This window comes from Propithecus coquereli, unplaced genomic scaffold (genome assembly GCF_000956105.1).
Source record: "Propithecus coquereli isolate 6110/MARCELLA unplaced genomic scaffold, Pcoq_1.0 Scaffold313, whole genome shotgun sequence".
NCBI lineage: Eukaryota > Metazoa > Chordata > Mammalia > Primates > Indriidae > Propithecus > Propithecus coquereli.
In genome coordinates, this window is record NW_012148764.1 from 457,161 (window position 1) to 484,758 (window position 27,598).

The window sequence follows — 27,598 nt, forward strand, 5'->3', positions numbered from 1 at the left end:
TTTTTAGCAATGCATCTTTTTTGCAAGAAATATTTGCACCATTTCTTTGTACTTTTCTAGATAAGAAAACCCAACAACATGGGTATAGGGCACTATATTTCCTCTTAGTGACTTATGGCTATATATTGATGTGAATAACTATTCAAAACTATCAGGAGTGACAAATGAAACATTCAATTATGTGTCAATCTCGGAACTTAATCATTGCCACTGAGAACACTGTTGAATGCAGTTTTTTATTGCCTTTGCTTAGGTTCGAGTCTTCACATCTAAAGGGCCAGGACCATTTTCTGACATAGTAAAGTCTACAATATCAGGTATTTGTTACATAGAATCTGTGCGAATAACAATTTAAAAATGTTTTGTGCCCATTGGTATCTTCAGGGATATGAACACTGTCTCTGAGCTGAAGTTAAGTTCAGATAAAATAATCTGTTTTGATTTTCACCAAAACATGTTTAAATAAACCTGGGGATAGAGAGCCTATAGTCTTCATTGAGACAATGTAGTAGATGACCCAAAGAGGACGATGGATTTCAAAACTGCCTGATAGTGAATCAAGAGACTTTGCTAAAACTAAAGTTAGTTTCCTCATGCATATTATCCACTCGTTTTTTCGTTTTCAGAAATCAACCCATTTCCTTACCTCATAACTCTCTTGGGCAACAAGATAGTTTTTTTAGACATGGATCAAAATCAAGTTGTGTGGACATTCTCAGGGGAAAGAGAGATCAGTGCCGTGGGCTACACAGCTGATGATGAGATGGGGTATTACGCTGAGGGAAACTCACTCTTCCTTCTCGACGTGCACAATCGTTCCAGCTCTGAGGTATTTCACTATGTAATTCTTTTAAAATGAAGACAGTGAAACATTTGCGTATTGCACTCACCTATAATTAAAATAACTGGCTTGTGGTTGTCATTGAGATTAGAATGATTTGGAAAGGACTGATGTGTAATCATTTAGCCACAAATGAATACAGAATAGATTTTGGGAAAATGTCATTTAGGGTTAATCTAGCAACACAGTTACTGGGTTTAAGTCACTGTGTTTTAGATCCTGGGAATACTGAGGTAAAATTTATAGGCTTTGCTCTTAACAAAGCCAGTCTAGTGTTAGTCTAGCACGAGGAGGGCAGTATTGCATCCTGATTAAGAGGGTGAGTTTGGGAATCTGACTACCTAGAATTTAATTCTGGCTCCACCACTTATTAGATTTGTGACCATCGGTTAGTTATTTAACCTCTACGGTTAGGTAATATAGGGTTCCTGTGAAGATTCCATGAGAAAATCCATGTCAAGCCCCTAGCACAATGCCTGGCATGTGGTAGGCATTCACTAGGTGTTAGCTAATAGAGAAGATGGACTAGTATGACTGCCATGCTGAGAGCAGGATGTGGTGAAGTCACAGAGAATGAACACCCCATCTAGGCTGGAGGGAGGATGGGAAAACATCCTGGGGACAAAGATGATGAGCCAGGGAAGGTGGGCAGAGGCTGAGGGAGTAGCAAGTGCAAAGACAGGAAAACAAAGAGCCACAGCATGTTTGGAAGGAAGGTGGGGTGAGGGTGGAGGAGAGGCAGCTGATAACGCCAGAGAGGGGGGCAGGAGTTGGAGCATGATGGGCCTCCTTGCCTGTGCTAAGGAGTCCGCTGTCAACCTGGAAGCCAACAGCAAGCCATTAAAGAACTTTAGTGGGTCATTAACATGGTTGTGTTTTAGAAAGACCTGTCTGATTGTGGTGTGAATAATGACCTGGAGAGGGTTAAATCTGAGAGAGACAATTAGGAGGCCATCCCAAAAATCCAGGTAAAAAATGTCACAGCCTGAGCAGGGCCATGGCAGTGAGGTGAGAATGAGAGGACAAATTGGAGAGATGTTTAAAATGAGACTAGCTCACTGAGGGTAGAGTGTGAGGAAGAAGTCAAGGAGGAACTGCGTTCGTCGAGATTGGCTCCTTGGGTGGGTGTTGGACATCCATAAAAACATAAAATGCAGGAGAAAAGCAGGTTTGGGGTGGGTAATGAGCTTTGTTTTCTGGGGTCATTCATATGGAGATGTTTAGTAGGCAGTTTGATATTTGAATCACTAGTTCAATGAAGGCTTGTGCCTGAAGATGTGGGTTTGCCGCAGTGGTCTATGGATTCTAGTTGAAGTCATGGTAGTTGAAATTATCTAGAGAAAATGTGATAAGAGGACCCACGTTATAATGGTACATAATCTAGAATTATTGATGTTTTGGACTACAAAGGAGAAGTGCAGTAAATAAGTGATATGTGTGATTATAGAAAAGTCTTAAAATTTAAAAAAATAACCACTATCTCCTTAGCTGTGTTCTCTACCTATTGTTAAGCTCCTCCGAGATGCACTGGCTTTTGATATCACAGTTATTACGATTGACTGGATTTCAAGGCACCTCTACTTTGCACTGAAAGAATCACAAAACGGAATGCAAATATTTGATGTTGATCTTGAACACAAGGTGAAATACCCCAGAGAGCTGAAGATTTGCAACAGGAATTCAACAATAATTTCTTTTTCCGTATATCCTCTTTTAAGGTATGGCAGTGTATTTTTTCTATTGTGATGAAATAGACATGGACATATTTAATGTAATATCTGTGGTTTATTATTAGAAGTTAATGACAGAAAAGTAAGATGATTAGGGTTCTTGGCTCACTATATTATCTTATAGAAATAATTCTGCATATAAATTATGAGCCCACAACCACAAATATGTAAACTTAATCCATACTGACCATTTGACTAACCTAAAGTTAGGCTCATTCCCAGCAGGAAACAATAGCAGATTTTTATACTGGTGAATGTAATAATATCATCAGTTGGTAAGGACAGGAAGAGGACTGAGAGAGTGACAGGAGTTGAGTGGGAACAGATGGACAGCATGTCTTGCATAGCAAAAATTATTCTGGGCTCATCCATTTTAATTAATTAATATCCTCATAAGATAAGCTTTAAGGTCTCCATTCAGCACTGATTGGCAATTTCCCAGGCTGGAAAGATACATTTTTGTTTGTACAAATGAGGGAATAGGCTATTTTGAAACTAGATCATTAACTAGTATTAAGAAGCAGAAACAAATAAGAGGAGGGGAATAGAGATGGGCATTGATGAAAAGTATGCAAATATATTTCATATTTACAGCCATTAATGACCCATTTAATACATTGCCTAAAGTCATTATAGTTCAAGGCTTTAGTTATAAACCCATTTATCAAAAAAAGTCACTGGAAATGCTGTAAGTTAGACTTCTGTGATCTTCCTCATCTCAGAAAGTTATTGGACACTTGGACATGCTCTTTCCAAAGGCTGCATTTGTCCCTCCAATCATTAGGAATGGTTGGTCTTCATTAGGAACCAATATTTGATTTTATTCATTAAGTTGAAGGGACTTTTTTTCCACCTATAGTCGCTTGTATTGGACAGAAGTTTCCGATTTGGGCTATCAGATGTCCTACTACAGTATTATCAACCACACCTTGCACCGCATTCTGCAACCCACAGCCACAAACCACCAAAACGGAAGGAGCCAATGTTCTTGTAATGTGACTGAATTTGAGTTAAGTGGAGCAATGACTATTGATACCTCCGACCTAGAGAAACCACTGATATACTTTGCCAAAGCACAGGAGATCTGGGCAATGGATTTGGAAGGATGTCAGTGTTGGAGAGTTATCATGGTGCCTGCTGTGCTTGGTAAGATGCTGATGTGTGTACATAGATCTTCGCTAATAACAGCAGCTTCTCCCATCCCGTTAAAAAGGGCTTGCATTCCCCACATACTCAAAGAACATACACACAGTATTTGCTCTGGACTATGCCATGTGTTCTTGTAGAACTCAAATCAAGTTGTTTCCTGGAAAATTGTATGTAGACATTCACATGATATTCTAAATCTGTGTTTTAAAAAAAGTTTTGTAATTAATAATAGAGCTACAATTTAATGAGTTTATATAGTCTAAGCATGCTACTAAATGCCTTATTTCTCTTAATCTTCATAATACCTTGATGAGATAGGTACTAAGATCCTCATTTTACAGATGAGAAAACTGAAACTGAGAAAGATAACTTGCCCAAGGGCCACAGTTAGTTAGTAGAGAAGTTGAAATCGCACCTAATTACAACATCTTTGATCTTACCAGTACCCTATTTTATTTCTACTTTGGATCCATTGACTTCACTTTCAACATGAGTTGGTCAATACTTGGCAGGTCTAGCTGTTGCAATTCATATGCTTGTGGAGAAAATGTTTCAATGTTTAATATAATTTGGAAGTCTCCTAATTAGAAGTAATTCCGACAGAGAAAAAAATGCATTCTGAATATTTATATATTCTTGAGAGTCTACTCTTCCTTGCCCAATGTGGTCATCACTAGCTACATGTGGTGATTTAAATTACAATTAATTAAAATTAAATAAAATGAAGCATTTAATCCCTCAGTTACACTAGCCACATTTTGAATGTTCAAAAGCCACAAATGGCTAATGGCTCCTGTATTGGACAACATAGGCATAAAGCATTTCTATCATCACTGGAAGTTCTATTGGTCAATGTTGGATTATACAGAGAAGTTTTGAAATTGTAATTACGTGTGTGTTATAATTGCACGTATGGTTTTGTTGACATGTCACCCAGAACCTTTTAGAAATAATTCCTATGTACTCTCAATGGGCTTAAGAGTGCAGATAATGTTTTAAATTTCTCCTCTTGGGTAAATTGCTTGATTCTGTGAAATCTGTGATAAAGACTCTTTCCTTGACCAAACTTTAGTTGTGATCATCTGAGCCTCTTATCTTTTTTTTTAGACATAGGGTCTCACTCTGTTGCCCAGGCTGGAGTGCAGTGGCGCCATCATATCTCACTGTAGCCTCAAGTGATCCTCCCACCTCAGCCTCTGGAGTAGTTAGGACTACAGGTGCACATGACCATGCCTAGCTAATTTTTAAAATTTTTTGGAGAGACAGGGTCTCTCTATGCTGTCCATGCTAGTCTCAAACTTCTGGCCTCAAGCAATCCTCCCACCTTGGCCTCCCAAAGCACTGGGATTACAGGCGTGAGCCACTGCGCCTGACCTCAGCCCTCTTGACTACACCTTGACCTTGGCCTTCCCATATCCATTCTTGCTCAGTCCAAATTTAGTAAGAATCTTACTAAATCAGCTTAGACAGAATCCCCCACCTTTGATATCTGATTAAGTTCTTAGTCGCCCACTCTTGATGTCTAGGTCCTTTGCCTACCTTTAGCAAAGAATCCTGTTAGGTTAGTTTAACGAGGATCCCTCCACCTGTGTTGTCCCTTATTGGTAACTTTCCATCCACTGACTCCCTCACTCCGTTTGTCAGCTATAAATCCCCAATTGTTTTTGTTGTATTGCAACAGCTATCTCCCCTATTGCAATATTGCACTAGTCTTGACTAAAGTCTTTCTTGCCACTTTAAGAAGTATCAGAATAATTTTTTCTTTAACATCTGATACACAAGAATTGCCTAGTGGACCATTATCATATAGGTATAAAACTAGTCATTCTTTCATAAATCCATAATTGAAATCCATATTTTTATAATTAGAAACTTAAAATGACTTTAGAGATCATTTAGCTGTCATGATGTTGCAAGAAATTTTTTCTACAAAAGTAGTACTGGAATACTTGTTTATAAAAAAATCACTACTTTATAAGGAAGTCTGTTTAATTTTTTGGACAATTCTGAATATTAGATTTTTTTCCCTTACCTTTAGCCAAAGTCTTCTCTGCATTCATTGGTCTTAGTTCTGACCTCTAAATTTACGAAGAATAAATTAATCACTTTCCACATGACAGCCATTCAACTATGTAGAGGTAGCTGTCTTAGCCCATTCTGAGCATTTTCTTTAGAGGAAAAATTCGAGTATCTGTAACAACTTCTCAGGTGATACGGCTTGTAGATCTTTCTTTGTCTTAGTTGCCCTCCTATGATTTCACTCCAGCTATGTTAATATCCTCTTAAATGTTGCCCTCATAATGACATGCTATACTCTCAATGTGTTCTGATCAGTGCAGGGGGGCTCTGATGCCCTGGGTCTCCTTTCTACTGCAGCTGAAAGTGGCATCAGATCTTTGGGCTGCCTGCCACTGGAAAACCCGCAGTCTTTTTCACGTTAGCTATTGTTAAGCCAGATCTCTTTCATTCATCCATTTGTAGAGTTGATTTTCAATTTCAATTTAGGATGTTATGTTTGTTGCTATTAAATTTAATCCATTTCTTAATTCTGTTGTGATATTTTTGAATTTCAAGGCTATAACTAAACCTGCTAGTGATAGTAGTAATCATGTATTATCTGAAAACCTGATAAATATGTTTACTATGCATTCATTCCAAACCACTGATAAAAATGTTGAGTAAGGCACTGAGCCTATATCTATTATCTTACACATCCCTCAGATTAGCATCACTTGACTTGAAGAGACATAGGTGAGTTTAAATCTTGGCTCTGCCCTTTGCTAATTTTGTGGTCTTGAGCAGATCATTTAACTTCTTCAGGTCTCAGTTTGCACTTCTACAAAATGGTGATAATAGTATTTACCTTATTGGCTTAATATGAAGCTATAATGAGAAAATACCTCTAAAACCCTTAGCTAAATGACATAAAATAAAAGTATTTTTTCATATCGAAATAATAGATTCAAACTTTAGCAGTTATAATATAGAGAAAGGATTTCATATATTGTTTGGAGTAGAAAATTTAAGATATGTATTTCATTCTTTATGTTTTTAATCAGCAGGGAAAACACTTGTTAGCTTAACTGTGGATGGGGAGTTTATATATTGGATCATCACAGCAAAGGCCAGCACACAGATTTATCAAGCAAAGAAAAGAAATGGGGCCATCCTCTCCCAGGTGAAGACCCTAAGGAGTAAGCATATCTTGGCTTACAGTTCATTTATGCAGCCTTTTCCAGGTAATAAAGTCACATTCATAACCAGCTTGTTCTCCCAGGTTAGATAGTCAGAAAAATCTCATAATGTCTCCTTTTCCAAGGCTGTCTCTCTAACCCCCTTGTTGCTCCAGTCTTTAGTGCACACTGTGATTGCTGTTTGCCCGGATTACAAATTACCTCTGTGTATACACAGCTTGGGCTCTGATAGGCAACTTTAGACGTGGGAAACCCATGTCCTATTGTTCTCTCTGTCCTCTTTCTCTCCTCAGTCCCATAATCTCTTTTCTTCCTGTCTTTTTTCTCCCTTGGTGATATTTATGGCCTCCCAGTGGTGTCGAAAAGTATTGCATAAAACCTCAAGTCTTTTTCAAGGTAATGTGCCATGTTTGTTGTAATATTATGTATTATGCATTAAGAAGTATTATGCATTGAATTTTTATGTATTAATATGTACTATTATTATAGTACTGTGTAGTATCATTTAACATGTATAGATCTATGCCACCATTTTTATTAAGTTCCTATCTTTTTTTTAATGTCACTGATGAAGCTTTTTAGTGTTGTGCCCTCAATCGTACTTTACCCATAAGCTCTATGAAATTTATTGTGTGATTTATTGTGTATTTGTATAATGCAATGATTTATAGGAATACATGTATCATGTTATAGCAGAACTGACTATTTTCTACTGAGGGTCATAGTGAAATACTTTTGAAATGTCAAAACCACACAAACAAAAACAGTATTGTATTGCCTCATTGTTCTCTTATCAAGCTTTCTTTGCCATTAAGGTGCAAATGTCATTCTAAATTAAGTATAACTCTCCTCTTGGGAGGGACAGAAATGAATGAAACAAATTCCCTTTGTTTAAATGTATTTATTTATAAAATATATAAATTGAAAAACATGAGAATTTATAAATAAGCTTAGTTCATATTTTTATAAAATAATTTCTTTCCTCCTTTGAGAAATTTAAGAGATTTTAAAACTGTATGTGACTTCTGGTTTCTGGCCCAATATATAAGAAATTTGAAAATTGCAACTCTCTCCTAATAAGTAAAAAGCTGAGCAAAATGAAAACTCAACTCTTCTTAGATACATAGAGAAGTGAGGTCACAGGGCTGCTCCCCATGCTGAAAAGACAGACAGGTGGATATAGAGAATCATATTTACCAGAGCAAGAAACCATGAGCAGAAATCTTTGTGGGAACCAGTGTTGGGGTAGGAAAGCCTAAATTATAATTGATGAATTGCTAGAGGCTCAGTGTGAGCAACGCAGAAGTTAAAAATTCCAGGCGGACCCAGTCATAGGGGTACCCTCACTGTTTTGTGAGTTAGCTAGTCCAGGAGCGTCCGCTAGTTCTCACAGTGGATGTCTTAGAAAATCCCCTTGTGTTTCCAGCAGGGGAAGGGTAAAAGGAACTATTTGGAAATATGACAGAACATTCTGTTCTTTTTAACAAGATCTGCCCTCAAGAGAAATTATTTCACCAGAGCTGAACCTGCTGGGGTTTTATCAGTGCCTAACTGACCTGGGGAAAAGAAAACACCCAACTCCGGCCCACTCTACCCATCCTGTTCCATCTAGTGGGGTGGAGGGGACTGAGAAGAACTTGTGAAGTTCACAATCCAGAGGCAAAGACTCACTAAAAGACTAATCTAGGACTATAAATGCTTCCCCTCCGCCCCATCTTACCACCACACTACTAAAGGCCCATTTACAGTAATTTCTTTCACCTAGTACATTATGTGGAGCTATCAAGAAAAAAATTACAAGACATACCAAAAGGCGTAAAATGGGCTGAAGAGACAGAGTAAGTGTCAGAGCCAGACTTGAATATAGCAGGGATGTTAGAATTGTCAGACTGGGAAATTAAAACAACTATGATTAATATGCTAAAAACTCTAATGGATAAAGTAGTCGGTATGCAAGAAAAGATGGTCAATGGGAGCAAGGAGATGGGAATTTTAAGAAAAATGAAAAAGAAATGCTAGAGATAAAAACACCGTAATGAATGAGGAATGCCTTTGGAGGGCTTATTAGTAGACTGGACATGGCTGAGAAAAGAATCTTTATGCTTGAAAGCATCTCAATAGAAACCTCCAAAACTGAAAAGCAAAGACAGAAAGATAGAAAATACCAGAACAGAATCTGCAGCAACTGTGGGATAACTACAAAAGGTGTAATATATATATAATGTTACCAGAAGGAGAAGAAAGAGAAAAAGGAACAGAAGAAATATTTGAAACAATAATGACTGAGAATTTCCCCTAAATTAATGTCGGATACCAAACTACAGATATAGGAGTCTTAGAGAACACCAAGTAGGATAAATGGAAAAAAAAATAAAAAATAAAAACAAAAACAAACCCTACCCTAGGCCTATCATATTGAAACTGCAGAAAATCGAAGATAGAGAAAAAAAATTCTAAAAGAAGCCAGAGGAAAAAGGCACTGTGCTCATAGAGGAGCAAAGATAAGAATTATACTCAGCTTCTCAGAAACCATATAAGTGAAAAGAGACAGGAGTGAAATATTTAAAATGTTGAGAGAAAAAAAAAAATCCAACCTAGAATTTCATGCTCTGAGAAACTATCCTTCAAAAGGGAAAAAGAAATAAAGACTTTTGCAGACAAAATTTGTTGGAATTTATTGTCAGCAGACCTGCCTTGCAAGAAATGTTCAAAGAAGTTCTTTAGAAAGAAGGAAAAGTATATAGGACAGAAAGTCAGATCTACATAAAGAAAGAAAAAGTACTAGAGAAGGAGTAAATGAAGGTAAAATAAAAATTTTTATTTTTTTTCTTGATTGATCTAACAGATAAAAGTTTATTCAAAGTAATAATAATAGCAACAATGTATTCAATTATGTATGCTTATGGATGTGTATGTGTGTATATATATAAACTCATTTATGCTTAAATATAAACAAAATGAATGACAGCAATGATACAAGGGATGGAAGGAAGGAATCAGGATTATTTTGTTATTATAAGATACTTGCACTAGCAGTGCAGTGGTATAATGTTATTTGAAAGTGGACTTGGATTAGTTGTAAATATATATTACAAATTCTAGGGCAAACCACTAAAAAAAAGTAAAAAATAAAGTATAACTGATTCCTAAGAAAGGAGAGAAAACAGAATCATATAAAATACTCAATTAAAACCACAAAAGACAGAAAAAGAATAGAAGACAAAAATAGGAATAAAGAGCAAAGAAACCAATAGAAAACAATAAAAAATATGACAAATATTAATCCAACTGTAGCAATAGTCACTTTGAACATCAATGTCCAAATGTACCAGCTAAAAGAGATGATCAGAGCAGATCAACAAACAAGACTCAACTAACTCTACGGTGCCTATAAGAAACCCACTTTAAATATAAAGACACATATAAATCAAAAGTAAAAGGATGGAGAAAGATATTAATATATCATGCCACCACGAATCAAAAGAAGGAAGGAGTAGTTACATTAATTTCAGACAGAGCAGACTTCAGAGCAAGGAAAGTGATAAGAGGTATGGAGGGACATTACATAAAGCAGTCAATTCTCTAACAAGACATAATAATCCTTAATGTATATGTGCCTAATAACAGAGCATCAAAATACACAAGGCAAAAACTGATAGAACTGCCAGAAACAGATGAAGCCAGAATTATAGTTGGAGATTTAAGCACTTATCTATCAGAAATGGGCAGATCCAGCAAGGAAGAAAATCAGAAAGGATATACTGATGAACTCGACAACATATTAATTAGATATAATGGATATCTACCAACTACTTCATCCAACAGCAGCAGAAAACACATTCTTCTCAAGCTCACATGGAACATTTCACCAAGATAGACAATATTCTGGGCCATAAAACACACCTAAGATATTTAAAATAATAGAAATCATGCAATGTCTGTTCTCAGACTACAATGAAATTAACCTGAAAATCAATAACAGAGACATAGCTGGAAAATATCAAAACACTTGGAGATTAAACAAAACATTTCTAAATAATACATGGGTCAAAGGAGAAATCTCAAGAGAAATTTAAAACTATTTTGAACTAAATGAATATGAAAATACAATTTATCAAAATTTGTAGAAATCAGCAACAGCAGTGCTTAGGGAAATTTATAGCATTGAATGCATATATTAGAAAAGAAAAAAGATATAAAATTAACCATTTAAGTTCCACATTGGGAAACTAGAAAAAAGAAGAGTAAATTAAATCCAAAGTAAGCAAAAGAAACAAAACAGAAAGAAGTAGAGCATAAATCAGTGAAATTGAAAACTGAAAATCAATGAAACCAAAAGCTGTTTCTTTGAAAAGATCAACAAAATGGTAAGCCTCTAGCCAAGCTAAGAAAAAAAAGAATGGATACAAATTACTAACATCAGAAATGAAGGAGGGGACATCATTATAGATCCCATGGACATTAAAGGTATAATCAAGGAATATAATGAACAACTCTATGCTCACGAATTTTATAACTTAGATGAAATGGACCAATCCCTTTAAAGACACAATCTGCCAAAATTCACACAAGAAAAAATAGACAATCTGAATATGCCTATATCTGTTAAAGAAATTGAATCAATAATTAATAACCTTCTGAAGTAGAAAGCACCTGCCCAGATGTATTCGGTGGTGAATTCTACCATCTATTTGTGGAAAAATTATATAAAACTCTACAATCTCTTTCTGAGGATAGAAGTAGAGAGAATACTTCCAGTTAGGCGATAGAATGATTTCATTCCGTGAAGCCAGAATTACCCTAATAATAAAACTAGACAAAGATATTACAAGAAAAAGAAAACTTTAGACCATTATCCGTCTTGAATATAAAGACAAAATCTTCAACCAAATATTATCAAACTGAATCTAACAATAAATAAAGATAATTATATACCATAATCAAGTGGGATTTATGCCAGGTATGCAAATCAGGCTCAACATTTGAAAATCAATTGATGTAATCAACAGGCTGAAGAAGAAAAATCAGATGATCACATCAATATATGCAGCAAATGCCAAAGTGTGTGACAAAATTCAATACCCATTCATGATTAAAAACTCTCAGCAAACTAGGAATAGAGGAAAACTTCCATAAATTGAGAAAGAACACCTATAAAAACCTATAGCTAACAACATACTTAATGGTGAGAAACTAGAAGCTTTTCCACTAAGATCACAAACAAGGCAAAGATGTCCACTCTCACCATTCCATTTCAACATTGTATTGAAAGTCCTAGCATGCAACAAGACATAAGGACATACAAAGAATACTGACTCAGAAGGAAGATATAACATTGTCTATGCTCACGGATGAAATGACCATCTACATAGAAAATCTAAAAGAACTGAAAAAAACCCCTCCTGGAACTGCTGATAAGTGATTATAGCAAGTTTGCAGGACACGAGATTAATATGCAAAAGTTAATCACTTTCCTATATACCAGCAGCAAACAACTGGAATTTGAAATTGAAAACACAATACTATTTGCATTAGCATCCACAACAACGAAATACTTAGGTATAAATCGAATAAAATGTGTACAAATACATATAACAATATGTACAAAATATGTATGAAGAAAACTACAAAACTCTGATGAAAATAATCAAAGGACAACTAAATAAGTATAGAGATAGTATGTGTTTATAGGTAGGAAGACTCAAAATTGTCAAGACGTCATTTCTTCCTAACTTGATCTATAGATTAAATGCAATCTCAATCAGAATCCCAGCAAGTTATTTCGTGGTTATTGACAAACTTATTCTAAAGTTTATAGGGAGAGGCAAAAGACCTGGATAGCCAGCACAATATTGAAGGAGAGGAACAAAGTTGGAAAACCGACATTACCCAACTTCAAGATTTTCTATAAACCTACAGATACCAAGACAGTGTGGTATTGGTGAAAGAATAGACAAATAGATCAGTGGAACAAAATAGAGAGCCCCAAAAGAGACCCATATAAATATAGTCAAATGATCTTTGACACAGGGGCAAAAGCAATGCAATGGAAAATAGTCTTTTCAACAAATTGTGCTGGAACAACTTGACGTCCACATGTGAAAAGTTTAATGTGGATATAAACCTTACACTGTGTCACAAAAATTCGCTCAAAATAGATGACAGACCTAAAGGTAAAATGCAAAACTATAAAACTCCTAGAAAATAATATAGGATAAAGTTTAGATGACCTTGGGTTTGGCAAAGAGTTTTTAAATATTATATGATTCCAATTATATGACATTCTGGCAAAGTTAACACTATGGAGACAGTAATAAAATCAATGGTTTCCAGGGGTTAGCAAGAGGCAGGGATGAATACGTGGAGCACAGAGGATCGTTAGGCAGTGAAAATATTCTATATGTTATTATAATGGCGGATACATGTCATTATACATTTGTCCAAACCCATAAAATGTACAACATAAGATTGAACATAATGTTAACTTTGGACATTGGGTGATAATGGTGTGTAAATGTAGGTTCACTGATTGTAACAAATGTACCATTCTGGTTTGGGTATTGATAATGGGGGAAAGCTATGCGTGTGTACGGGTAGGGGGTATATGGAAAATCTCTGTACTTTCCTTTCACTTTTACTGTGAACCTAAAACTGCACTAAAAAATATCTTTAAAAAAGTCCATTCAATATCTGTTTGAAGTTGAACACACACACACACACACACACACCCTACAGACAAACACACATACACACACATCCTTAAGAATAAAAGTCCTAAAAGTAGCATGAATTTTTGTAATCAGTAAAAAAATGATTAATATACCATCATTATTTTCTTCGAAAAGAAATGTCAACTTTATTTTGCTACGCTCTAGTTATATTATTAAGGGTACTTTATCTCCATCTGCTGGAAATTTTAAGCAATTACTAGTTACCTACTCTTTTTCCCAAGGCACAGGGGCACAGAGAGAAGTAAAAGTCATTGGAAATCAAGAAGGGGGAGGGATAAAAACCTACCTAACAGGCACAATGAACACTGTTCAGGTGATGGGCACACTTATACACTTGACTTAAGCATTATGAAAGCTATCCATGTAACAAAAACATTTGTACTCCCTTAATATTTTGAAATTAAAAAAAAGAATGGGATTAAAAAAAGAAAGAAAAAATATTAATGAAAAAGAGTGTCTTCCCATCCTGAATAACATTCCTAACACTTCGATATATCATATCATGTTGGTTAAATAAAAATAAAATAATGACAAAGTACCAATGACCTTTGAGTCAGATTATTGCTCTGGCTACTGCCATGAGTGTTTCCTGTTTAGACTAGAAATCAGTACAAACTGAATACTATCGGATAAACATTGGTTGAACTGGAGAATGGCCCATTTTGTAACATCAGTGAAGTTATCCATCTCAAAACTCTCATACTCCCAAGTATCCTCAAACTTAGGTTCACAATCTCCTTGGGTAGTCCTTGTTACTGGAAATTTTTGACATAGTTCTAATTTTAAAAATTCTTTTTTTTAAACTGGTTTATTATAAAGGATATAACTCAGGAAGAGCCATATGGAAGAGATGCATAGGGCAAGTTATGGAAGGTGGGCAGCATGAAGTTTCTATGCTCTCTCTAGGCACACCATCCTCCCAGCACCTCCAAATGCTCAGGTTTTCCTTTAAACATTCTCTTATGCATTTTGGAATTCCTATTTGGAATGCCCAGATCAGACCAGTATTATTTTCCCTAATTTTTCAGTAGTCTCACTAATGATGATAATAATGGTTAACATTCATTAAAAATTCTTACCACGTGCTAGGGATACAGTAATATATAAATAGCTATAAAATATCTCTTCTTTATAGAAGAGTTGGAGTAACCTTCCCAAGGTCAAAAAGTTAGAAAGTGAAGGAGCTGGCTTGATCAAGTCATTTAGCATTTAGACATTTCCCCCCTAATTTTCTTGTTGAATGTAAAGGATGTACTTTATATTTTGATATCACAAATTAATAAAGATCTACAACATTTATTAAATAACTAATATGTGTCAGGCATCCTCTTGAGGTTCTGGGGAAACAAAGATAAATCAAGCACAGTCTCAGCCCAAGAAGCTTACATTCTGGTGGTAGACAAAGAAAAGAAATCACCCAAGGGAAAACCAAAACCAGAATCAAATGTGGCTAGTGCTCTGGTAGAAGGACGTGTAGCTGTGGCGGGGACATAGAGTCAGGGATGGGATAGAGCAGTGGGCAGGAGACAGATTACAAAGTGCTGTGTATGATGAGTTAAAGAGTTAATTAGTGTAGGATTGTGAGATTTCATATCAAAACCGTATTTGGAGTTATTTGCATATCGTGTTCTCTTTGTGCGACAGTGCTGTATTTTTAGATGATGTTTTATGTGAGTCTCAGAGTGAATAGGTTAGAAGTTGCGTTCAGCTGTAAGTGACAGAAACATGACTTCATAGGCTTAAACTGAGCCTATAGTGTGGTTGTACCATTGTCACCGTCCTGTCCACGGCTGGACTTTGAAGTGTTTTCCCAGTTCTTGGGCTCCTGGCTTAGAGGAATCGCAAGCCTTGGCACATGCGATGGAGAGAGATGACAGACACCCAGCAAGGATGCGTGAAGAATTTATTGTAAGGACAGTTTAAGGGTGCAAAGAGAAAGTACATTTCCTAAAGGGAAATGGCTCTGTCTCTGTGGGTGGAGAAGACACTGTCTTCTTCTATGTTTTTCCTTTTATATGTTAGTAGTATATGTTGATGTAAAGGTCAGGTATAATTACTTATGACTATATGTCACAGATTTTGGGGTCTGGATTTTTCCAAGTATGGACATAACTTAAAGATTATGTTCCAGAGATTTCTTTTTCCTATACGGGTGTTGGAGAAAGTCACCGTTCATGGTGTTTTTCTATTTTCTCATTGGTGGTCACTGTTCCATGGTCTAATTACCCCATTCTTTAAGACTGAAATAACTGTTTTCCCTGGTTATTTTTCTGCAACCATTTTATTTTTATTGTTTTTCTTTAACTGTTTCCTCCTTCTTGTTTTTCTGCTCCTATCATTCCATTACTTCTTGTTTTTCTGTCCCTAACACCATTGCACTGGTCTAGAGCAGACGGTTCCCATGGTAGTCTCTGTGAATGATGCTCCCTGGAGTTGGGCAGCATGCAATGTGTTTGCTGGTATGTGGTGGCCAGGCAGCTCCAAAATAACATTGAGCACCAGGACTTCTGGCTTTCCCCAAACTTCTTTAGTGTGTCTTTTATTCAGTTCTCACAAGATTGCTGCTGCCCCTCTAGGCATCACATCTGCCTCCTAAGCGGGGAGAGGGAGAAGGGCAGAAGTGTGGGCAGAGAGCCCTTTATTATCAGTAAGATGATGGGTCCACCCACCTTATATTTGATTGGCCAGACTGTGTCACATGCTTGCCTGGGTGGCAATCAAACCTCAGAAAGTGAGTTTTTCCTCAGGCACACCACACTGAACAGTGACAGACATATGTAAAGTAGGAGAGTGTCTGGTAGACTAGCAGTGTCTGCCTAGCATAGTATCAACATTAGCCATTTTTGTTTCTTCAAAGAGAACATCATTTCAGAAGCATTTTTGTATTTATCCTTTCAAGCAAAAGTTATGTATATTCTACAATTTCTTTCTAACTTTGATATTACCATTGCTGTTAAATAAATCTACCATTCCTCTCTTATACATGTATGTGTATATATTTAATCTTTGTTCTCTTCTTATTTTAGATAAAGCATTTCTGTCTCTAGCTTCAGATATTGAGGAACCAACTATACTTAATGCCACCAACATTAGCCTCACAATCAAATTACCTCTGGCCAAGACAAATCTCACTGGGTATGGCATCACCAGCCCTACTCCAACATACCTCGTTTATTACACAGAAGTTAATGAAAAGAGAAACAGCTCCGACTTGAAATACAGAATGCTGGTAAGATTGGAGCTCGTGGTCTTTGTCTTTTCACACTATCCTCTTTTTTGACATAAAATTATCAACCATAGGCCGGGCGCGGTGGCTCACGCCTGTAATCCTAGCACTCTGGGAGGCCGAGGCGGGTGGATCGCTTAAGGTCAGGAGTTCGAGACCAGCCTGAGCAAGAGCGAGACCCCCGTCTCTACTAAAAATAGAAAGAAATTATCTGTACAGCTAAAAATGTATATATATAGAAAAAATTAGCTAGGCATGGTGGCGCATGCCTGTAGTCCCAGCTGCTCAGGAGGCTGAGGCAGGGGAATCGCTTGAGCCCAGGAGTTTGAGGTTGCTGTGAGCTAGGCTGACGCCATGGCACTCACTCTAGCCAGGGCAACAGAGTGAGACTCTGTCTCAAAAAAAGAAAAAAAAAAAATTATCAACCATAGTAAAATATTTCCTATATGGTCTGAGATGCACTATTATGAAAATGTTTACAGCTGATGATTCATCAAAACACACTGTGTTCTAGTCTTCTTATCTGGGAGTAAGTTAAGCTTCAAGGAAGTATACTAGCCCTGGCTAGATGATGGATTGCCATGGTAACAGTTTTCTGATTATCCTGAAAGAAGTGGGTTTTTTCCCCTCCCTTATTATGTAATTATCTCCAGAAAGTGATAGAGACTTATTTTTGTGGCATATCCAGCAGACTGAAGATTGAGGAGTAACAAATGAATTAGACAGAAAGAACATTGCCATATACCTCTTCTTCATAGCATTTACCTAATATGAAAATTTTATATTTTTGTCTATTATTGCCTATATGTTATGAAACGCACTGCTACGCATATCCTATGTCTGTTCTTCATCATCATTGTATCCCTAGCACCTAGCACAGTACTTGGCATTGTCTGGACATTCACTAGATATTTCTTGAATGAATGAATGAATGAATGGGCACTATTTATTCTATCATTGGCATTAGTGTTTCAGTTTTCTTAGTGATGGAATCATATAAATCCAATATTTTGCTTTGTGCTTGGCTTTATTTAGCCAATTCAAAACATGAAATTTACCATCATCTATTCTATATTAAACAGTATATGCTTTGCCATTAAGTATGTGTGATGCTTTGTTACTTCATTTATTTTGTTTCTGTTAACCTTTCTTTACACATTTCTAAAATGAGTTGTTTCAGAGTTAGGTTGAAGGATTTGGCTGACTAAGATTGGATTTGTGGCACTGGACATTTCTTTTATTAGAGTTAATCTATCTAATTGTCTTCACATTGATCGATAAGGGTCTGTGGCCGTGGTTCTCAACCTTGATGGCACATTGGAGCTTTTCAAAGATTCTGGGTCTAATATTCACCCCAGATAACTTCATAAGGATCTCTGGGGGTAGAATCCAGGCATAGTCTTTTATTAAAACTTCCCAGATAATTCCAAAGCACAACTAAGTAACCAAGTTGAGAACCATTGGTCTAAGGAAAGTTTTTTTATTCTCTTAAGCTTTATTTCCCAGAATGATTAGATAATATAATTTAATCTTTTATTGTATTCACTTATGTGTCACATCTTTACAATACCAACTTGCTGAATTTCTAATGGAATTATAATGAAATAATGTCTTCTTCTAGGAATTTAGCTTCCTGTGTGAGATGAGTTATGCCACAAAATTGACTGAGGGCTGCCAATAATTTGATATTCATTCTTGGTGATATTAAACAACTAAGGTCTGGGTAGATTAGGACAGTGGTATTATCATTGATAACCTAGAATTTAAAATAAATTAACTTTTTTGAGTCTTTAACTTTTTTCTCTTTGATAAAATAATTTCTACCCATTTATATCAAATGTAAGAATGAGATATTGATTACAAAAATTAATTGCAGGAATTTCAGGACAGTATAGCCCTTATTGAAGATTTACAACCATTTTCAACGTATATGATACAGATAGCTGTAAAGAATTATTATTCAGATCCTTTGGAACATTTTCCTCTGGGAAAAGAGATTTGGGGAAAAACTAAAAGTGGAGGTGAGTTATGGCCTTGGGATGGGTTTCTAGAGTGGAATATTGTGATATTTGTTGTGTCTATGTCTATATTTGTGTTTTTATCTGGATGCTAAATAGTCTTCTTATGTGGGATTTTTTAAGTTTAATAAGAAAAATGTATTTGTAGAAAAATATGACCTGATCCATATTCTAACCTCTGAAGATGACTCATAATATTCCATCAAAATGGAAGGCAACCAGGAGGTGAAACATCAAAATCAATACTGTTAGACCAAGGAACACATTCTTTGATCTCACCACACAGTGTCACTCTTTTTCCATATGCTCAAAGATCTCTGCACATGTGGTGAGCCGTAGGGAAGCCAAGCCTTTTTTCTCTGTGAATTTTTCTGAGGCCACTGAGATTGAAAGTTTTATAACATTACTGCCTTAAAGAAAATAAGTCTAGGAACTAAAAGGTGTTCTAAGAGAAGGCAATTATTAGGAGGTGATGCCATTTCTTTCAGATCTCTCTGATAATATTCACAATACTCACCTGAATGGGGTTATTTATCATTGGCTGTATCCTTGAGCTAGAGTCAGAAAATGATTTGGTTATTAAGCAAAAATAAGCAAGAGCCTTTCAGGCAGACTGCTAACTTACCATTATGTAAGATGCTGGCTTTCCTTCCGAACGTCTGTTAGTCATTCTGCTCACACGATAGGATTATTCCTCAACCAAGACTTCATTACTTCTTCCCAGCTTTCAGCACTGTTGCAACATCTCTTATTATTCCTTGCTATTTATTTCAGTACCAGAGGCAGTCTGGCTCATTAACACAACTGTGCGGTCAGACACCAGCCTCATTATATCCTGGAGAGAGTCTCACAAGCCAAATGGACCTAAAGAATCAGTCCGCTACCAGTTGGCAATTTTGCACCTGGCCCTAATTCCTGAGACTCCTCTGAGACAAAGTGAATTTCCAAATGAAAGACTCACTCTCCTTGTTACTAGACTGTCTGGTGGAAATCTATATGTATTAAAGGTACAGTGAGTATATTGGACACTCTTTATTGCCATTATCAAGTGCAAGGTTTTGAAAAGGTTAAGCAATTGTTCTTCTTTTACAAAAAGGTTCTGGCCTGCCACTCTGAAGAAATGTGGTGTGCTGAGAGTCATCCTGTCACTGTGGAAACATTTGACACACCAGAGAAACCTTATACCTTGGTTCCAGAGAACACCAGTTTGCAATTACATTGGAAGGCTCCATCTAATGTTAACCTCATCAGATTCTGGTTTGAACTCCAGAAGGTAGACTTTTTATGCAAATCTTTATTTTATGATATAGAATAAATGGAAGGACTTTTTCACATGTTTAGCGTATTCTTGTGTATATACAAACAATATATTTGACAGAATTCATTGATTTAGGTTTTTCATGTAGAAGCAGTAAATTATCCAGATTAATTTCTGATGGAAAGCATTCCCAGGGAGATTAATTTGCTCTTAAAAGGCTCCATGTAAAACGGTATAAATTATAGGGTGCTGATTTCATAATGTTTTACTCGTTTAGTTATTAATGTGCTTGGTTTATAATCCATAGCAATTTGGTGTTTTCTAGGGGAAAAAAATGAAAGAAACAAACAAAAAACCAAGATCTTATTTAGAAATGTTCTTTCAACCATTTGAGGGCTAGTGCTGGATGAGGAACCATTTAAAGTTTATAAGCTAACATCAAACTAGTTTAGAATAAGCTGGTTTTATATTTTACTTCTCTCCTGTCACTAGTTTGATGTTAGCTTATAAACTTTAAATGGTTCCTCATCCAGCACTCTTCTTGCTTTAACCAATATAAAAATACCCACTGAATTTTAAGGCATCAGTTGATCTGATTACTCCACTGATTGGGAAAGTCCACATTGACTTTTATAGTGCTAACACTTAGAAGGGACTATTATGTTATTATAATTGCTACTTGTCATTTTCACTATTTATATTTGCATGCGTGTGTTTGTGTATATCTGGGCCTATGTAAATGTACACATTTGCAAAGATTGGTTAGGTTAAGTTCAGTGGTAACTTAAAAGAAGTTAGTATAGTCATGGTCTCACTATTTCTTTAAAAATGAAGTTGTTCCCCAGGATGTTTTTAGAATTTATTATATAAGATACATTTTATGGTCTTGTACTTTTTAATTAACAACTATGAAAAATATGTATTGAGTTGATAAAACCAAAGGTCATAGTTTGACTGGACTTTTTCCTTTGAGCATGTTTCTGATGATTTGTTGCCTATTTAAAAAAATGCAGTTAAATTGGAAAAATTGGAGAACTGCCTTTTTTTGGACGTCTAATTTAAGTAAGCTTAATGTATAATAGTTCAGTCTAAAGTCAAGGGGAGGGATATAAAGTTCATTTCCTAGATGAAAGAAATAAAATGGAAAACAATCTTAGAGGTGATGATGCTCTAGCCTCTCATCTCACTGATGAGAAAGCAGACAGAACCCATGATGAGCCGGATCTCAGCATCCAGACACAGAGAAGAATCCCAGATCTGACTCATCCCTACAGCAGTCCTACTTGGGTGCTGTCCATGGATGGAATAGGAGTCATTAAGTCACCCATCCCACTCCTCAGAGTTTGGGGAGGACAGCAGACAGGGACCTCCCAGTCCAGTATTCATGACTTTCATGTGATACTTTCTGGTGTCCAACCTTCCTCTGTTTTTACGCTTGCTCAACACAGGTTCCAGACAGACCATTTAGAAAATTATGGAGCTGAAAATGCAAGATATAGTTGTTATTCCATGTGTGACCATCTATGAGTACTAACTCATGAGCACAGTAAAAGGCTGCGGGTTGATGAGTTTCATCTAGTGAGAAAGTGCTGTCTCTTTTAAACAACTTGAACCCACCCTCATAATGATAGGAAAATTAGGAGTGAACTCATAGCTCCCTGCTGAAACTCTGAGGGGTGGGTGATAAGGGGGAGTATATGTCTTTTTAATTAATTTTTTTTAGAAAGAAAAGAGGAAGAAAATAATAAACTTTCAATCTGTCTTTTCTGTCAAAATTTCCTTATCTAAAAAACAAAAATTTTCTTATCTAGAAAATGAGGGAATTATAATAGAACATAGAGCTAAGTCTCTATCTAGATCTTACATTTCAGAGATTTAAAAAATCACAACAGTGTATAGAAGAACATATTCAACTTAAGATTGAGGAGAAACAAGTAATTTTGCTTTGGTAAATTTTTTCATGGAAGTCCATTAAAATTGTGTTTTCCCCATCTGTCCAGGAAAATCCCTACCAGAACCAACAATCTCTGAAGTTTCAGGCTCTCAGACATCATAGCTCACATCCCCCTCACCCCTAACCCAAATAATTTGAAAATCCCGCTGTGGTAGCCGTCACCCCTGCACTTGTTGGCCTCTGACAAATGGAAAGTTCTGACACCCTTGTGATTTACTGGGATAGCCTGTGGCATCTCTCCAAGTTGGTGGTCTGCCCAGACATTCGTTCCTGTAGTGAGGCCAATACTCTACAGTTTTCCAGCAGTACCCTTGGTCAAGCACCTCCCCAACATTCGAAGGAGCTCTGATAATTTTTGGATAGTATGGAATGTTGGGTCATCTAGACTATTTACTTCAGGTAGTTTCTGTACCAGATCATTAAGGAGGCAGGACCAAAAAGGGCTGAGATGTTTTTAGCCAGGAATTAATTTTTTTTCTCTCTCTGAAGGTTCAGAGTAAATACTATGGATTCAATACACCTTTTTATTAAGCTATATGTCTCAGGGATTGATACATGTATGACTTTAGTGTAGGCAATGTCCCTGACATCAGCATTTCTATTTTCTTCTTTTTCATTCCCTCCATTCCCTTTCCCCCCTTTCTTTTTGTACCTGGTGGTCTACTTTCTGAAGGTGCTATGGGGAATCATTCCTAATTGAATTAAAAGCTAAAACAAAGTGTCCCTCTAAAGAAATGATGTGACCCCATGAGTGCCGAATGAAAAAGGAGTTATAAATTAAGTTTATTTATGGAAAACGGCCTTCTTAGGAAACTCTACCGCAGAAAATACACCAAGAACCCTTGACAAAATGACACATCCTCTGTTTTTTCCTATTTGTATGTTAAGTAAAAAAAAAAAAATCACTATTTTCAGATAATGATATTAAGAATCCAAATACCCATATTTTTAAAAAGCGATGTCACAGAAAAAGAAGTTTCAGATATCTACAATCAGAAACCCACATCTAAAGTGGAATGAAAGCAAGGCTTCCTGTATTTACCTTCTAACCTTGCTACTTAGTAGCTGCCTGATGGTGGGCAAAAATTTCCTTCTTTTAGTGATGTAGGCTTCCTATATATAAAAATAAGGCATCTGGTTACATGTCTCAGGAGGGTGTTAGGAGAAAAGAAATGTTTTAGTTTGTAAGTAGTTGTGGATGTCTTCAAGGAAACAAAATATGTAAAAATATAATTATTATAAAAGCAACAAATCCCTGGAATTGAAAGTTCATTTTTTCGATCCATCATTGTCCCTCAGCTGTGAATTTGCATTCTTAGCCATCCTGGTTTAATATAGGTATCTACTCTTAGGGATAACAAGAAGTCATAGCTCTGAATCTTCCCTGATAATATCTAATCAGAGGTGTATATCCTACCTTGGGCTTATCCTAAGAACGGACATTTAAAGTCAATTGTAGATTGTCATAAAAAATAAAACAGCTGTAAGTGATGGGGTAATGTTTGGAATCAAACATTCAGAAAGAAGTCTTTATTCTTTAATATCAAGTAAATGTTAAGTTTTGATCACTTGCTATAAGCCTTAAAACATTTTTATATTTTAAGAAGATTTTCTTAGAGAAACAAAAATGTTTAACTTTGAGACTTCTTTTTCTAGTGGAAATACAGTGAGTTTTACCACACTGAAGCTTCATGCAGCCAAGGGCCTGCTTACGTCTGTAACATCACAGATCTACAACCTTATACTTCCTATAGTGTCCGAGTAGTGGTGGTTTACGTGACAGGCGAAAATAGCACCTCGTTGCCAGAAAGCTTTAAGACACAAGGTGAGTACTAACATACTCGACACTCAGAAAACCCTGTAAGTGTCTCAATTCTTTTCTTATCACTTTTTTTCACCAATCCTAGAGGTTGAAAATTTTCTTAAAAAAGAGTATATTACTTTTCTAGAGCTTATGTGAAGAAATCAAGAGGAGCTAGGAGACCTTACAGGCAGAAATGTGGTAATAGTGGCCTGGTCTTACAGGATCCTAAACTGGGCAAAATTATTTCTCCTTTCAGCATTCTGATTTTCTGTCTAGCTTTGACATTTTGAAAATAGTGTTACTGAGTGTTCAACAAACACTTATTAAGTGGCTATTATGTTCCAGATACTAAAAATGAAAAATCTAAAAAGTCCATTAAGTTAACTAGTGTTTTGGAAGATATACCATAACTCCAAGTTGATCCTCATAAAAATGGAGGGAAAATGCTCCAAAACTTATGATGGCTTTTTTATTTACATTTATCACTTATTTTGTGTTAAGCTGAGATATATTGTTAATACTATCATTAATCCATCTAGTCCATCACTAATGAAAACTTCAGATACTCATTTAAAATTATGTACTCATATTGGATTATTTCTGAATATTTCTTTAATGTATTGTCTTTCCTCTTAATAAACATGTTCTATAGAAAGATGTCAATGCCGAATATTTATACTTCTAACATATCAATCAGTATTTTCTTTTTCCCTCCAAAGCTGGAGTCCCAACTAAACCAGGCATTCCCAAATTATTAGAAGGGAGTAAAAATTCAATACAATGGGAAAAAGCTGAAGATAGTGGAAATAGACTTATGTACTATATCCTTGAGATCAGGTACGTCTGTTTGCAAAAGTACTTTGTAAACTACAAAGAGCTAAGCAGTTGATTGTAAGGTGATCAAAAGTAACAATATATATTAAAGTATCTTTAGATATAAACAAAAAGGATCCTTAGTTTAAGGACCTTGTGTGCATCACTACATTCTTTGTACAATTCCTAGAGGTCAGTCTTGGCACTTTAACTATAAGGCACATCATATCATTCTCAGAACTCTGTAACTGCTCATCAAACTTTATGAAAATCATTTGATCATAGGCTCATGCAACAGATATTTACTTAACAACTATTCTTTTTAAGAAGCTGAGCTGATATTTCATGTTAGATGAAGGTAAGCATGTAAGTATCTGGTGATAATTTGTTTTAGCAAGGTGAATGCTCTCTAGTGACAATTGTAAATGAACTAGGCATTTTTCATAATGTAAAATTAGGTCAAGGTCTGAAATTGTCTGAAGTGTATAGGTCACACATTGTAAAGATTACAGTCTGCAGTGTATTCCCAGGGACTGAAAATGCACCATCAGTGAAAACCAGCCGCTGATGAACATCCACAGACCTGGCCAGTATGGGGAGCTCGGTGAACCATAACTGGCTCAGAAGGACTTATTTCATGCCAACTTGAGGGGAGAATTCCAAATTCCAAAGTCCCTCATGGGACTATGAAACCATCTTTTAAGAAGCTCCAAGGACAAAAGTCACTTCCATGATTACAGTCCTGGAAGCTTGAGCTTTAGATCTATTTTTGCTTCATCGTGCTCTGGCATTTCCATAACCTTAAAAAGTTTTTCTGCTCATGCTAGAGAATTCCTTTGGCCATATTTCTAATTGAAAACTTCTTGAAGTTTCTGTTACTGTTTTTCATGAAGAGTGTAATACATTCTGACCTGCAGAACTGTGTTGGTCATCTGTGGCTGTAATTATGTTCACCAACCAGGCCACACCATGGTTCTTGCTAGGACCCCTTTAGTGTGTTCCTCTCAGTAACACCTTAAGTGTTACTTAAGTAACTCCTTCTAAATACTTTCCATACTCCTTGCGCCAGGTCTTCAATGTCAGGACATGGACTATAATGACAGAATGAATTGTTGTAACTTCAGTATCTCAAAGTAAGTTCTTCAGTCAGGACACTCTAGTTGGACTCTCTGTAGTGCAGTGATAGTGCAAAGTATATGAATTTGGGGGCTGAACACACTTTATTAGTTTCCTGGGGCTGCCATTACAAAATACCACAAACTGGGTGACTTAGAACAACAGAAATATATTCTTATAGTTCTAGAGGATAGAAGTATAAAATCAAGGTATTAGCAGGACCATTCTCCTTCTAACTGTTCTAGGGAAGAATCCTTCCTTGCCTTTTCTTAGCTTCTGGTGTTTGCTGGCAATTCTTGGTGTTCCTTGGCTTATAGATGCTTTGCTCCAATCCCTGCCCTCTTCATCACATGGTGTTCTCCCTGGGTGTGTTTGTGTCCAAATTTCCCTCTTCTTATAAGGGCACTGGTCATTGGATTAGGGCCCACCCTAAACTAGCATGACCTCATCTTAACTCGATTACATCAATACAAAAGGAAGCAGTGAACCTTAGAATCTCAGATATAATGATAACTTTGGCAGCTGAACTATAACACCTTCCTTATCAATTTCATAATTTGTATTTTGTCCATACATGGTATGAACAAAGCACAAATAACACAGGACTGAAAATTAGGAAAATTGAAACTTCCTGGTTATAAATTATGGAATAATTGTCTTATAAGTTTGGAATTCTGAATAAAGTTTACACATTCTAATTAGTAGGAAAAGGATCTTCAGATTTCTCTTGGCCATTGATTATTCATAAGTTTCTTGGTGGGCTGAGTGAGTTAGCTCCATGCGTCACTGGGATCTCTTTATAAAACCATGCTGTGTTCTGTAGCCAAATCATGTGAGAGGAATGAGATCAAGGGCAATGTGCGTGAAAGGAGACTCTGGAGTTCTGTCATTTAAATGATATACGAGCAACTAGAAATAACACATATATTGCCATGATATTTTATTTACTATCTTACTGTTTCTTTTGCAGAGAGGTCACTTCAAATGATTCACAGGACCTGAATTTAAGGTGGAAAATGACATTTAATGGATCCTGCAGTAGCATTTGCACATGGAAGTCCAAAAACCTGAAAGGAATATTTCAGTTCAGAGTAGTAGCTGCAAATAATCTGGGGTTTGGTGAATATAGTGGAATCAGTGAGAACATTATATTAGTTGGAGGTATGTTACCACATCTATCTACACACTAGCTTATTACATAAAAGTTCAGTGATAAAGATCAGTGCATTCTTAACATTAGCGATAGATAAATGGTGACTATATATCTTATCATCCAAACTATTAAACTATTCAATTCATCTGATGTAATCTTCCTAAAACATCATTATCATCATATCATTTTTCTCCTCGGTAATAATCAGCTGCTCCTTAATGCCTACCACACCAATTCCATGCTCCTAAATGGGCTTCCAAGGCTGTTTACAATCTGATCTGACTCTCTCTATCCAGCCTTATTATCCTGTTCCTGCTACTCTCACCTTATACACAAGCCCTAAAACTATTCTGTCTCTTCCACTTCTATTTGAGCTTGTGATACATTATCATTTTAATCACGTAGGCTAGAAATCTCAGTGCCTTCTGTGATTTTTCTTTCTACTCAGTCACCAAATTCTATCAATTTTACCATCTCAATTTCTCTCTGATGAGTTCCCATCTTCCTATTTCCACCTGGCTTTCCTAATTTAAGGTATTGTTTCTCGTCTGTGCTCTTGGTTTAATCACACTGCTGACAGTTAATCTAGTTGAAGCACAAGCTGGAGTACT

The 27,598-nt window shown here is 36.2% G+C and overlaps 1 protein-coding gene across 1 annotated transcript in view; it reads left to right on the forward strand.

Moving 5' to 3' along the window:
- The window catches only part of ROS1 (ROS proto-oncogene 1, receptor tyrosine kinase), a 135,309-nt gene that overhangs the window by 81,769 nt on the left and 25,942 nt on the right, over positions 1 to 27,598 (forward strand). Inside the window, 12 exon segments of the mRNA XM_012650123.1 lie at positions 254 to 317; positions 627 to 829; positions 2,354 to 2,559; positions 3,431 to 3,717; positions 6,780 to 6,959; positions 16,672 to 16,874; positions 18,748 to 18,892; positions 19,664 to 19,896; positions 19,986 to 20,162; positions 23,758 to 23,926; positions 24,625 to 24,742; positions 26,805 to 26,995. Of these exon segments, the coding sequence (XP_012505577.1) occupies positions 254 to 317; positions 627 to 829; positions 2,354 to 2,559; positions 3,431 to 3,717; positions 6,780 to 6,959; positions 16,672 to 16,874; positions 18,748 to 18,892; positions 19,664 to 19,896; positions 19,986 to 20,162; positions 23,758 to 23,926; positions 24,625 to 24,742; positions 26,805 to 26,995 (2,176 nt within the window).